General features: G+C 34.9%; 1 protein-coding gene across 1 annotated transcript; it reads right to left on the minus strand.

Annotated features, from left to right (window-relative positions):
* Nucleotides 1–1,133: 1,133 nt before the first annotated feature.
* Nucleotides 1,134–7,570, minus strand: LOC116736926 (tetraspanin-8-like). Its single transcript, XM_032589817.1, has 9 exons — nucleotides 7,427–7,570; nucleotides 6,066–6,122; nucleotides 5,384–5,503; nucleotides 5,231–5,305; nucleotides 5,055–5,150; nucleotides 4,858–4,968; nucleotides 4,203–4,235; nucleotides 3,289–3,372; nucleotides 1,134–2,047 (listed from the first exon to the last, which is right to left on the minus strand). Exons 1-9 carry the CDS (start codon nucleotides 7,484–7,486, stop codon nucleotides 1,955–1,957), a joined length of 729 nt encoding a protein of 242 aa, XP_032445708.1. The 5' UTR covers nucleotides 7,487–7,570; the 3' UTR covers nucleotides 1,134–1,954.
* Between the last annotated feature and the right edge of the window lie 6,291 nt (nucleotides 7,571–13,861).

Genomic DNA, 13,861 nt, shown 5'->3' on the forward strand with positions numbered 1-13,861 from the left:
AGACTTTATAAGAATAAAAGTTCAAGTTCAAAGGTCAGTTCACACAACCTATAAACATTTATTCTCCAAATATTGTTCTTTTATATTGGTAAAGCTCTAAAATATAATAAAATATATGATGTGCTGCTTCTAAATGTTTTCTCAAAGGGTTTAAAGCTGTAAAGAGCAAAATGAAAATGAACTTCTTTCTCCAAACAGTGAAATGTGAAGTTCTGCACATGACCGTCTGTCTGAATGTGGATTCACATCAGCATCAAAAGCAAACATTTTGAGACACAGAGAGCGACACCGACTCCAAAACCTCTCTGGCTGCTGATGCAGACACATTATTTCTGCACTTAGTTATTATTTATTATGGCCGTAACAAAACCAGTGACCTAAAGTTATGGTAGCTTCCAGGGAAGAAGTACGAAAAGTCAAATACTCATGAGAAATTACCTTTTCACCTATTAACAGGAATAATATGAATTATTTCCCTTTTCATGGCTCAAAATAAAGCAATAACTGACTAATCTACTCAGAGATGAATCAAAAATTTACTTCTTAGTTTTACTGAATCTGTTTTGTTTGAATAACTGAGAGATTAGATTGAATTATTTAATCATTTTTATGTGTGAGGTTTAGCATCTACACTCTGCATCATTTATGCAGAATTACAGCACAGAGACGTTGGACTTTCTACAATCCAATTACAAAATAAACTCAAGTTTCCAGAAGCCAATCAATTATAATCGTAGTGAAGGAAAATAACTTCAGTTTCTGATCATTTATGATCAATAAATGCTTTTCTTCCAATTATTTTTATAATATTCTTGCTTGTTTGTTTGTAAACGTTGATGCTACTCCAGATAAATGAGAACCTAAAACACTAAATTAAGTAAATTAATATTGTTTGGCTCTATGTAATAAATACAACTCTGATTTATTATTTGTTTTTCACATATAGATGCAATCATACGCATATTTATTCACAAAACTCAGAGGAATATGATCTGAAAAGAACTTTAAGAAGCAATGAAAACATTTTTTCTTTGTGTGAATCTCTTACATAAGAAACCACAATAATTTTGAAAAACGGATGTTTTCATTTAAGAAGTCATAAATATTTAGATTCAACACAATACCAAGTAAACTTGTGGAAATGTTGCTTTTATTTTAAAAAAGTGCAATACTTTTACAGAATATAGTGGAAATGTTTGGTTTCATAACGAGTTTAAAACATCCATTTACATAATTAGTAAAACTTTAAAGCTTAAACAGATTTGTCTCGTTTCTATCAGGTGAACATCCAGCAAAACGACCCAAAAGGCCACAAATGATTTTAAAATAAAAATAATATTTAATTTTTACTGTTGGAAATTTGTTGTCATTTTTTAACAACCACCACTTTATTTAGATTTTTAGGTTTTAAAGTAAAGAAAAATACAAATTTTGCAAAAAGGGTGGATAGATTTTGTAGAAATTTCTGAAAAATGATGTAAGAAAAATAAAAAAATACATTATTTCCAACAAACTAATAAGAAAATAGATGTAAAAATGTTACTGGTACTTTTAAAGTCATTATGTTGTGAAAATTATTCCATCAAAATGACTGAAGATTTTATATAATCTGCTTTAATGATTGTTTTGCCAACTTATAAAAAGCTGTTTGCAAGTTTCAGGCCCCAAAATGCATAAAACATTAATCCCTCGGTCGTAGTTTCTCTAAATAATTCTTGAATTTAAATGTTTTCATCTCCCAGCTGCGGATGATGATGGAAATATTCAGATTTTTTCTGCGTTTCACAGATTAATACAATTCAGCAACAAAACATAAAGATGTAAAAAAATAAATGTTCATACAAAAATCAGTGATACAAACAAAGAGGAAACGTTTCCTCCCAGGATGAGTTAAGTGATAAAAACCGACTCTGAGTCCCGGGTTACATTTCAGAGGCTAACGGTCAGGTTAGCTTCAGTAGCCCTTCATGGCGATGGGCGGCCCTCCCATGCCGTCGTGACGTCTGACCTGATGGATCATCAGGATGGAGATCAGCAGGCCCAACAGCTGGAAGGACAAACAAATTCAGAAATTTAAACATACTTAAATAATTAGGTCACATGTTTCGATTTAGCACCAAAAAATAAACAATAAATTTGTTTTTAATGCCCCCAATGAGTATTAACCCCAAATATGTAAAGAAACATCAACTTTGAGAATGTTTTTATTCACCGTTTCATATATATTACATCTAATTAACATAAATTAAATGTTACTATCAGATATTATATTGTGACTTTGTTACCAGATAATACAATTTTCAACACAATCCTCTTTTGATTATAAGAAAATATGTAATATTTCATGCTAATCACATCAAATATTATTTTATCACCATTGTTCTTAGGTTTTTTTCTTTGGTCGTTTTCTTGTCAACTTTTCCATTTTTTGCTACTTTGCTGGCTTGAGGAGCAAAGCGTCAGAAATAACATTTAAATCAATTATTTTATTTTATTTTTGAAATTGATTGAACAACAGGAAACAAAAATTGTGATGAAAAATTTAAGGGATTCAATTTTTTCGTTCTTCAGAGGCCACAGCGCCTCCTGGTGGCCGTCCTCCTGAGAAAACGGCCTTATTTTTCTAATCACGTTTAGCCTGTTTAGCTTAGCATAGTTTAGCTGTAAACAACTTTACCTTTAGCGCTTTTATGCTAACTCTGTTAAACTTACTTATCAACTTAAGGTCAAAATGATTGAACACCTGAATGTTTCCCTCATGAAGAGTTTTTATTTTCTGGTTCTGAAGCTGCTTTTCCTTCTTATTATTAAACATCTTCCTGCGGAGCCACGTCACAAAATTCCTTGCAGATATTTCTAACTTACTTTAACAAAATTAGTGATTTTAATCAAAATTATTTTAAAAAACAAACCATCAGTGATCAGGACACAGTCTGATATTTATAATCGGATGCTGATGTTTTTAAAGATTAAATATTTCCTTATTTTTCTTTTTACCAACAACCTTTTCTGACAGAGTACTCATAATAGTATTATGACATTATTCTGGTAATATCATCATTTTATGACTTTATTCTCTTAACTTTATTTATTTAATTATTTATCTTTCTTGGCCGAGTCCTAATCCTCTATTTGTACTTTTTAAAAACCTGTTTAAATCACAATAAATTGTGAAACTCTGCCGCCTGTTGGCAGGAAACTGCATCTGCAGTTGTTTTATAGTTTCTGCTGCACAACCACATGTTGGCAAGAAATAATTTTATAAATGAAAACATCAGTGGGACTCACTGCAGTGACAGCGAATCCAAACAGGAAGCCCAGGCAGACCTTGAATATAATGTCCACTAAGTAAAAGATGCTGCCGCTGCAGGACTGCAGAGGAGAGAGGGGGAAATAAAACAATAAGATTTAAACATTCGACAGGATATCAGGGCCGTTCAGATAGAAAAAATAGGAGTAAAAAAAGTCTGAAAATTTCTAGGAAAAACAAGGAATTTCCTCCATTTGAAAAGGTGGAAATTTGGTTAGAAAACAGACATTTTAGGTAAATTTCAGACATTTTCTAGAAAAACTTCTGCAAACTTTGGAAAGTTGAACATTTTCTACTATTAGAAGAAGCAAGAAAATCTTTCAGTTTGAAAAGTCAAAAGTTGGTCAAGAGAAATATCTGATTAATCTCAGAATTTTTTCAGAAAGAAAATTTTGGTTTCAGAAGTAAAAAATTTGAAACTTTTGAAACTGCCAAGAATTTCCAAGTTTGATTCTAGAAACTTTCTTAGTTTTTTTCTAGCAAATTAGCCATTTTTCAGACATTTCCAATTCTTTCCTAGAAAATTTCTGATTTTTTTCAAACTATTTTGTAATATTTAAATCTCAGAATTTCATTTTTTTCTAGAAAATTACCAGGTTCCATTTCTTGAAAAATTCCAAGTTTTTCGTAAAAAATTTGCAATTTTGAAACAAAAGTTTTCCAAATTTTTTTCTAGCAAATTTGTGACTTTAAAAACTCAAAATTGTCACTTTTTCCTAGAAATGTTTCCAGTTCTTTATAGAAAATCTCAAATGTTTGTCTAGCAAACTGGCACCATTGCAAAAGCAGAATTTTTCTAGAAAATTCCTGAGATTTTTAGGCGGAAATTTATGTTCAGAGGCCCGAATTGGCCCAACATGAGCAGAACGTTGTTGATCATCTGAATTAATACCTCAGAGTGGATCAGATCCGGTCCTGAAGATCCCTGCAGGAAAACAACAAGACGACGTTCAGAAGATTCACACAGAAACCAGAAACACCAAGAACATACAGATTTGAGCATTTTCTAAAAACTGTAAGAAATCTGATGAAAAATATTAATAATAAAAATAAAATGAAAAATATATTCATTAAAAAATATTGCTATTTAACATCATTGCACTTGTGTGAATTAAAAGGACAAATTTAAAAAATGGTTAAAATCCCAGAATTAAGAAATTCATGTATAAATAAATAAAAAATAATTAATTAATAATAAAATCAATAAGTAAAATATAAATTTCAAAATGTAAAAATAAAATAAAATAAAACCAATTAAAACGTTTAAATAAAGTAGAACAAAAGGCCTTCATGTTTAGAGAAAACACTCCTCTTGGTTAAAGTCATTGTGAATAATAAAAATAGTTTCAATAAATTAATAAAAGGCCAGAATTAAAAATGAGATTCATGTAAAAATAAGTAAATAAAATTCTATTAAAAATGTTTTAAAAAATATTAAGTATTATAAAATAATTATAATAAAATAAAATTATAAATAAATAAAATAAAGCTGATAAAATAATAAAATGCCTCTGTATGGCCCTGAACACGTTTCCCGCCCGACGTACCGCAGGTTTGGATTTACAGGGTCTGAACAGTCCGTTGGTGTTGCTGCATTCACAGGAGGCTGGGATTTTTCTGCCCCAGTCCTCGGCGCTCACCACGCCGCAGCACTGGAACTGCAAACACACACGGCTTACTGGAGGCTTCTGCACAAAACGTCAAACATCCAGAGCATGAGGACGGATTCAGAGTCCAGTCTTACTGTGAGTTGGAATTCCTCCAGCTTTTGCCGCGACTCCTCATCTTTCATGAGAGGCTCGACATATTCTTTGGCTTTACTGTCAAAGTTTTGTTTCAGCTAAAAGATAAAAATCAAAACTCTGTTAGCATAAAACCAAACTGAAGTTCGTAATGAACCGGGGGTTTATAGCAGGTTACCGAGTTTCTCAAAACAGCCACAACAGTCCCAAAGATCAGCATGATGATCATCCCAATCCCCATGAAACCTGCAAACTGCACAAAACAAGTTCAGGTCGCGCTCTGCTGACTCCTAATCTCATCTTTCTGTAGGATTCAGACTTTTCTACGTACGATTTTGAGGAAAAGCTCCTTCTCTGAGCAGGCGGCGAAGATTCCCAGAGCGGAGATGCCGAAGACGCCGAGGGTGATGACCCAGATCCAGCCCACGCCCGGGCCTCCGAATGTCGACATCTGATCGGTTGGGAAGCAAAAAAACGAGTCACCGCGAAACTTCAAATGATTAATCACCTTTTCTTCAAAGTATCCAGTCCAGTTCGAGTCAAAAAGAGATTTAAAAACAACCACAGTGGACCGAAGTCCACTAGAAACTAAATATAAAACTAAAACAAATAAAAAAACTGACATCAGACTGTCTTCAGTAAGAGGCTTCTTCAGATTCACTGTAACACAGACTGCTACAGGAGGTTTCTTCTGCCCATAGCCAGGATAATAAGAGAATAAAGTCACAACATTTTGGTTTATTCTTGTAATATTACAACTTTGTTCTGTATTATTGCTACTTTATTTTTATAATATGACAATTGTCAATTGTAGTTGTGTGAAACACATTGTGCTGTGGAGCGCCCCCTGTTGGTTTGGAGTGTCTAGCTCCAGGTTGCTTGTCATTACATTAATGCACAGGATTAGATGCAACTACTTGGTTCTTTTTTTTTTTACCATATCAAAACAGGAAGTATATATTTGAGACTTTTACTCTAAATAATTTAAATTGTATGATATTTTCATAGTTTACCTGGATAGAAACAGCAGTGGCCTGCACTGCCACGTATATCAGCACACATCCGATGATCTGGGATAGAAAGAAAAACTCAACTGAACACAAATTAAACAATTTTTGCTTCATTTGAAATTCACAAAAAGTTCCTCATATGAAAGGGAGCCAAAAAAGTTTCATTTGATGACAAAATTATAAATTAAACATATTTTTCATCTTTTTATATATTTTATTAATAAATAATTAGAACAAAAAAAAGTGAAGAATCCTGGTTTTAGGGGATTAATAGTTTATTTTAGGAGTAATAAATTCTGCTGTAATTTTGGCTGCAGGACACGAGAGGGCGGCAGAGAGCAGAAAATGGGCGACTGTCTGAAATGACGCAGCTTCAGAAAAATGCCGGGAACGGAGGATGAAAAAAAAAAAAAAATTAAAAAGGCGCGGGGGAGAAATGTAATTAATCAAAGAAACAAAAAAAAGTTACAAAAAACTTTATAAATTCACTTTTTAAGTTTTTGTGTTTTATTCTTGCACCAAAAAACTTTCTGAAACTTTTCTCCAAGATTTCTCAAACTCCAAACTTTCATTTTTCTTTCTTTTTTCTCCGTTTCATCCAAAAGGAAACCGAAAGAACATAAAGTCTTCAATAGGAAGCATTAAAATACCGTTAGAGAGAGAAAACAACAGGAGGGTTGATGGGCGGAGAGTAACAGGACCCCCAACCCACACACACACACGCACGCACACACACACACACACACCCCCACACACACACACACACACACACACACACACACGCACGCACACGCACACACACACACACACACACACACACCCACACACACACACCCACGCACACACCCCCTCCTCCACACACACACACACCCACGCACACTGTTACTGGAAGTCACTGCTTACTGGACACAAAGTGGACATTTTACACATCAGAACATCATGTACTTTGTTCATCCTATGTAACTTTTAACTGTAATAATTAAATTGCAACTAAGATCTAATTTAACAAATTACAAGTTTTACAGATACAAATAAGTTTGAAAGGTGAATCAAGAACAATTTGTACATTTTCCATACTCCAGAAATCCAAAATCTTTCATATTTTTCCAATGCAGAATAATTCATATAAAACGACTGATAATACATTTTATGACTAATAATACAGCAAAAGTTCAAAGAAACCTAAAACTGAAAAAATAATAATAAAAAAGCAAAAACAACTTTTTTGTCTTTTTGTGTTATTTAAAAAAAACCTGATTCTTCTTGTTGATCAACACATTTTATTAAAACTTAACTATTACTAAAAATTAAGATTTTAGAGATGCAAAAACATGAAAAAGTTTTTAAAAATAACTTTTACTTACTAGAAACAGCACATTAAAGAAGATAAAAAGGCACTTGAGGCATCCGTTTATTTTCCCCATCTTTTCTTTTCACTTCGACACCGAAGAGGAGAAGCAGAGCGGTTGATCAGATGCAGTTTGGGTGTGACGTTCAAACGCTCCTGCAGAGAGTCTGAGTGTCTGGGTGGAAATACAGCAGCCAATCAGCACGAGCGGCTCCAGGGTTTAGGTAAGAACCCATCAAGACTCATCAAAGCAACAGAAAATGAAACAGAATGCTGCACAAACAGTTTGGTTCTTGATTGTCTTTAGCATTTAAACAGCTTGAAACTAAGCTGAATTAAAAAGTTTGTTTGCAAAAATGTTAAAATAACACAGACACACTAAATATTGTAAACCAGTGCAGGAAAAAAGGCTGGAAAATCTCTGTGTGGGTTTCTACTGCTTCTAAAAACAATAAAATAATCAGCAATCCAGTTACTGATAAAAAGTTTTGGTGTCTGGAAAATGAGTCATTTCAAAAACCTCCAGAATGTAAAGTCACAAATCAGCAAGTACTGCCGGTAACCTAGCAACCCCAACAGAACTCTGTCCATCACTTAGCAACCCTAACAGAACTCTATTCATCACCTAGCAACCCCAACGGAACTCTGTCCATCACCTAGCAACCCCAACGGAACTCTGTCCATCACCTAGCAACCCGAGCAGAACTCTGCCCGTCACCTAGCAACCCCAATGGAACTCTGTCCGTCACCTAGCAACCTGAGCAGAACCCTGTCCGTCACCTAGCAACCCCAACGGAACTCTGTCCATCACCTAGCAACCTGAGCAGAACTCTGTCCATCACCTAGCAACCCCAACGGAACTCTGTCCGTCACCTAGCAACCTGAGCAGAACTCTGTCCGTCACCTAGCAACCCGAGCAGAACTCTGCCCGTTACCTAGCAACCCCAACGGAACTCTGTCCGTTACCTAGCAACCCGAGCAGAACTGTCTGTTACCTACTGAGCTGACTAAAATCCCATTATCTAAGATTGATTTTGTGTAAAAAATGTAATGAAAATGTTTTATTGAGCTCATAAGCCTATGCTAACATGTTCAATGAAGAACAATAGGTGACAAAAAGGGAAAGAAAAAAGGGAAAGAAAATCAAAATGCTTGGAAAAAATAGAAGTATAGAAACAAGAAGTGAAAGCAATTAAAGTTAAATGGAGTTTACAAGGAACACCTTTCTTAGACTGTTGTGGATTATGTTGTTTCCCACATTTAGCCACAACCTTCTGGTTCTGAACTCTACAACCAGAGGCGGAGTAACTTAAAAACAAGTGCGTGAATTACGCAACGCAGTCAGGATTGCTAAGGAGCGGCTCCTGAAGTAGCTTCGTCAATCTCCAGACCTGAACTTAGTAGAAAACCTTTGGAGGAGCTGAAGCGCTGTGTTGCCTAGCGACAGGCGTAAATCCTGGAGGTGAATCTGATTGGAGGAGAGCTGCAGTCCAACTCCGACTTCTGTAGTTAAAATTTTGCGTCCAGAAATGTGATTTTCTGGGTTTTGTTTAGCTTCTCTGTCTCTCCATTCTATGAAACATCTTGATTTTTTCAGGTTTTCCTCATTTCTGAATACTTACTTCCAGCACCAGCAATCTGAGGAGCAAAACAAGGCACAATGTGAGATTGTTTACTGGCTGAGCCAAACAATGTGGCGTCTGTTACAGGAAACGACTCGAGCTGAAGAGCCTTCATGAGCTTCAGCTGTGGAGGAGAGACAAACACCATGCAGCTCACTGGATGCTTCCCAACAGAAGGGAAATCATCCAGCCTTTTTAAACCGAGCTGTCGTCATCAACGACTTAATAAACGTGATTCATCTAAAAACAGAATTTAAAGATAAACATTTTTTCTCCAAAAATACTCTGTCTTGTTCATCAAAATTCAGATTTTTTGCTAAAAAAAAATCTGAATTTTTCCTCACAATTTTGCCATTAATCTCATAAGTCAGACATTTTAACTCAAAATTAAATTTTTCTCAAAATTCTAACTTTAAACTCAGAAATGTCATGATTCTGACTTTTTCCTCATACCGACATTTAAAATTCTGACATTTTTATCAAAATTCTGACATTTTTCTTAAAATGAATGTTTTTCTCAGAATTCTAACTTTTCTTAAAATTGACATTTTTCAAAATTTTTTAATTTTTTCAGAATTTTGTTTTCAAATCAGAAATCTCATAATTCTGACTTTTTAAAAAAATCAAAAGTCTGACATTTTTATAAAAATTCTAACATTTTTATCAAAATTCAGATTTTTTTCCCAGAATTCTGACTTTAAAGTCAGAAATCGTGGAGGATTTTTTGTATGGTGCTTTTCGTCCTCAGGACTCTGTTTGCATCAGAGCAAACAGAGTCCTGACCGGAAACCGGCCAGGAAACCGACCAGGAAACCGACCAGGAAAGGAGTTAATCAGCGATCAGGAAACCACTCCTTCCTCTCTGCTCTGTCATTTTGTCATCTCCTAGCAGCTAGAATGACTTTGTACCCTGTTGCCTAGATTCCAGTCTACAGGGTACAAAGGGAATAGGACTGTCAATGTTATAACAAATGTAATTAATCTAAAAATATAATATCAATATAATTTCCCCAAATTCTGACTTATCAGAATTTTAACTTTGTTCTCAGAATTTTTCATTTTTTTCTCAAAAATCAAACTTTTTCTCAGATTTCTTTTCAGAACTCTCACTTTAAACTCAGAATTTCTTCCTTTTTTCCACAGAATTCAAATTTAAACTCAGGAATCTCAGAATTCTGACTTTTTTTCTCATAACTCTGATTATAAACTAACAATTTTGACTAACTAACGAAATAATTTTGACCTTAAACTCAAAGTTTTGATTAAGAATTTAGTTTCTTTTTCTCAGCATTCTGAATTTAAAAATCAGAATTCTGACTTTTTTGAAGCACACACCAGACATTTTTTATTTGTTTGCAACGTTTTGGCAGGAATTTAACTCCATATATGCATGGCTGAATGCTATGTAATTCTACCAGAGACCTTCAGGTTTACATAACGATGTGGGAGAGAAGCTGCCATGTCTGGTTTTCATCAGCTGACATAAAATCCAGTTTATTACTCCTGCTGCTGCTGTTCTGCTGCTGTTCTGCTGCTGCTGCTGTTCTGCTGCTGCTGTTCTGCTTCTCATCTCCATCCACGCTCATGTCGTTAACCCGCTAACAGAGACATCAGGGAGCAGATGTGAGGAAAGGAGGAACTATAAATGACTGGGAATTTCTTTAGATAATAAGATAAAGAAATGTAAGTTTTGTTTACTGCTGTGTTGGATCAACACAAAATGCAAAACAGTCCAAACTTTGGGTTTTGCTGGAAAGTCAAATAATCTTCATCATGCAACAAGGCGAACATAAATCTCTCTCTGAGTTAAGGTTCAGAGGGTAATTCGTCTGAATCTGATTTAGCCACATGGTCCTTTTCCAGGCAGATAAACCCTGGAGTTTGGAAATAAGAGATAATTTCTGCTTGAAATGTTTATGTGACATTTATGAATAATATGGTAAAAATATGACTTTGAAAAAAACGATTTTTCTCTTATTATTGCTGTTCATTTTTGACTGCGTAATTTTACAAAACATCCCTCTGTAAACAAACAGCCTCAACAATCATGTTTTATTTACTGTAGTTTGCTGACCTTTTCTAACCCCGACATCCCAGTGGTTTACAGGAAACCTCAGCACTGGGAACTACAAATTTCCAAGTAAACCCAAATCCCACTTTGTACAGTCAGTCAGCAGAAGAAAAAAATAGACTGTGTGGTTTCAGAAATACCATCTAAATCACTTGAATAAAAACAAATCTGGAGAGCTTAAATAAACAGAGGAGGGAGAGAAAAGGACCAAATAGTCAGAGGAGCTAATGACAGGTGGAGGGAAGCAGCAGGTTGGAGCAAATAAGGGAATAAAAAGAGTAAACAGAAAGAAACACTAAATAAACTAATGGAAAAACACAAACGATAAACTAACTGAACTGACGCAAGGAATAAACTGAGATAGCAAGAGAAATGATCAGTAAAGAAATAAACAAAACTGAACATAAATCAAATTAAAAATCCAAACATCTACAGATCATAACAAGTAGTTTTTAAATCATAGTCCCTAAAAACAATTGTCATCATTTTACGCTAATTTTAACCTCAATTCAACTAAATTTTACTCAGCATGTGTGATCTAGTTTTTTAGTGCAAATATTTTAGTTCACTGGAAGTAAAAACAATTTCTTACAAGTAACTTTTATGCATGATATAGAAGCTTGTTTTAAGTCAATAAATCCTTAATATTGTTAAGAAAATGCAGATTGTTTCACTTATAACAAGATATTTTTACCATATTATAATAATCTGACAGTGGAACTGGTACATTTTTAATCTATATTAAGGAATAATTGTCCTTAAACTCCTGTATCTTGCTGAAAAGTTACTTGTAAGTTAATTTTGTCTTATTTCACATGAACTCAGATATTTTCACTAAACTAAACCAAAAACACTCAGTAAGATTTTATGTTTTTCCAGTGAAACTGATGGACAAAGATTTAAAAATGTTTTGAGGTGTGAAAAGATTAAAACATCAAAGAGCTACAAAATTTTAATTAGATTTTATTTCTATGAATATATTTGTCTAGTGACAAGAGGGATTCTGTTCTGTTGCACGATGCAGCTGTCTGAGAAATCAGCTTTTTCCTTCCGTGTTTTAACAGAATAAGTCCAAACCAAACTGAGTCCAGATGAGGCTTTTTGGGGCCTGTTAGCTTTTAGTTTGCTAAACAGAAAGATTAAATCTAAATAGTGACGCACCGGAAAGGCCTGCCTACACATTTGGACTCCGTTGAGACAGAACTCGACTGACGGCGTTTGGCTGCCAGCCTGCAGCTCAGAGCTGTGATAGTTGGTGAACATTCAGAGAGAATTTTTCCGGTAATCTGATCCCTGATGCCAAAACCCACCAACTAACTGAAAACCTTTCACAGCAAACAGAAACGTAACCGTCTGCAGCGGGTCAGGTTTCGTTTTAGCTTGAGTTTCAGTTCATCACAAATGAGAGTTGATCTCAACCGCAGATAAATGTTAGAAAGCAGCTTCACAGACAAACTAGAACGTCAAGTCTGAACTTGTGAAGATGCGACGGCGTGTCAGAGTTATGCAGACAGACAGACAACCTTCCACCAAAAGAGAAAAAACAGAATTTGAGATTAAAACATTTTTGAGAAAAAGTTTAAAACTTTCGACGTTTTGAAATTTCCTGATTTTGAAGAGACGAAAAATTTGCTAGAGAATAATTTAAATTTTAAGATTAATCTCAAAAATTTTCTAGAAAAAATCCAATGAAATTCCTGAGTTTGAAAATTTCAGACTTTCCCAGAAACCAACAAACATTAATTTATGTCCAAAAGACGTCTGGTCTTTAAACGCTTCAGCTGCTTTTGGAGTAGTAGAAACCCAGATGGAAGTATAAAAACTTGCACAAGGTAAAACTAGCTGACCAAATGTTCTGGCTCGGCCTAGGTTGCTAGGCGACGGGCAGAGTTCCACTGGGGTTGCTAGGTAACGGCCAAGAGCCCGGAGAATGTGACTTAAATAGGAGGTTTTTGAAACATTAACTTATATTAACTGAAAAAACGGCCAGATGCTTCAGGTGTTTTTAGAACCAACAGAAACACAAAGTACAAAAGTGTCCAAAAAGTGAATTTTGCAATCCAGATCCCCCTAAATTGTAAGTAAATTTGTGAAACCGTTTGTAAAGTTGAGGTTTTAAACACATAAGTTGATTCCTGCTTACAGGTAACAGCAGTGAGTAACGGCCACACACTTTTCCTTTTTTTGCCAGAAGTTGCTCAACATCCTATTACCCCACTGTCCTCGACTTGCAACATTTTTATCAGTAGTTTTATGGCAATAAATTGCTTTGCAGGTCATAGCTTTTTATTTACGACCTGGGGATGTGATTCATCGCTGTTTAAATGTTTTTGACTGACGTCAAGGATCAGATTGATTTGTCAGATTGGACAGAGCGGGTGGAGCCAGTTTACAGTTTCTCCAAACAAGATGGCTTCCACTCATAGAAATGTCTGATAAGTTTTTGTTTTTTTTTACTTCTTCTTGTTGCAAGTTGTTTCTTTTGTTGGTAGATTACTGAGCCATTTAGGAGAGCAGACCGTGAGAAGATGAAACCTTTGCATGATTGCAGCTGATTAAAATTGAATCCAGCTGCTGCAAGAAATGAAACCAGAAACCGGGTTCTGGATTCTGTCCAGAAGTGTATGGGTATGTAATGCACCAGCCCTCCAACATCCTCCTCCAAAGGAGGAAAAACTACAATATCAGCCAGTTTTTTTCTCTTCGGCTCCCCATACAGTTATGAAATACATCACTGTTACACAATAGAACCGAATCC

The sequence above is a fragment of the Xiphophorus hellerii genome, chromosome 17, assembly GCF_003331165.1.
Source record: "Xiphophorus hellerii strain 12219 chromosome 17, Xiphophorus_hellerii-4.1, whole genome shotgun sequence".
Classification (NCBI taxonomy): domain Eukaryota; kingdom Metazoa; phylum Chordata; class Actinopteri; order Cyprinodontiformes; family Poeciliidae; genus Xiphophorus; species Xiphophorus hellerii.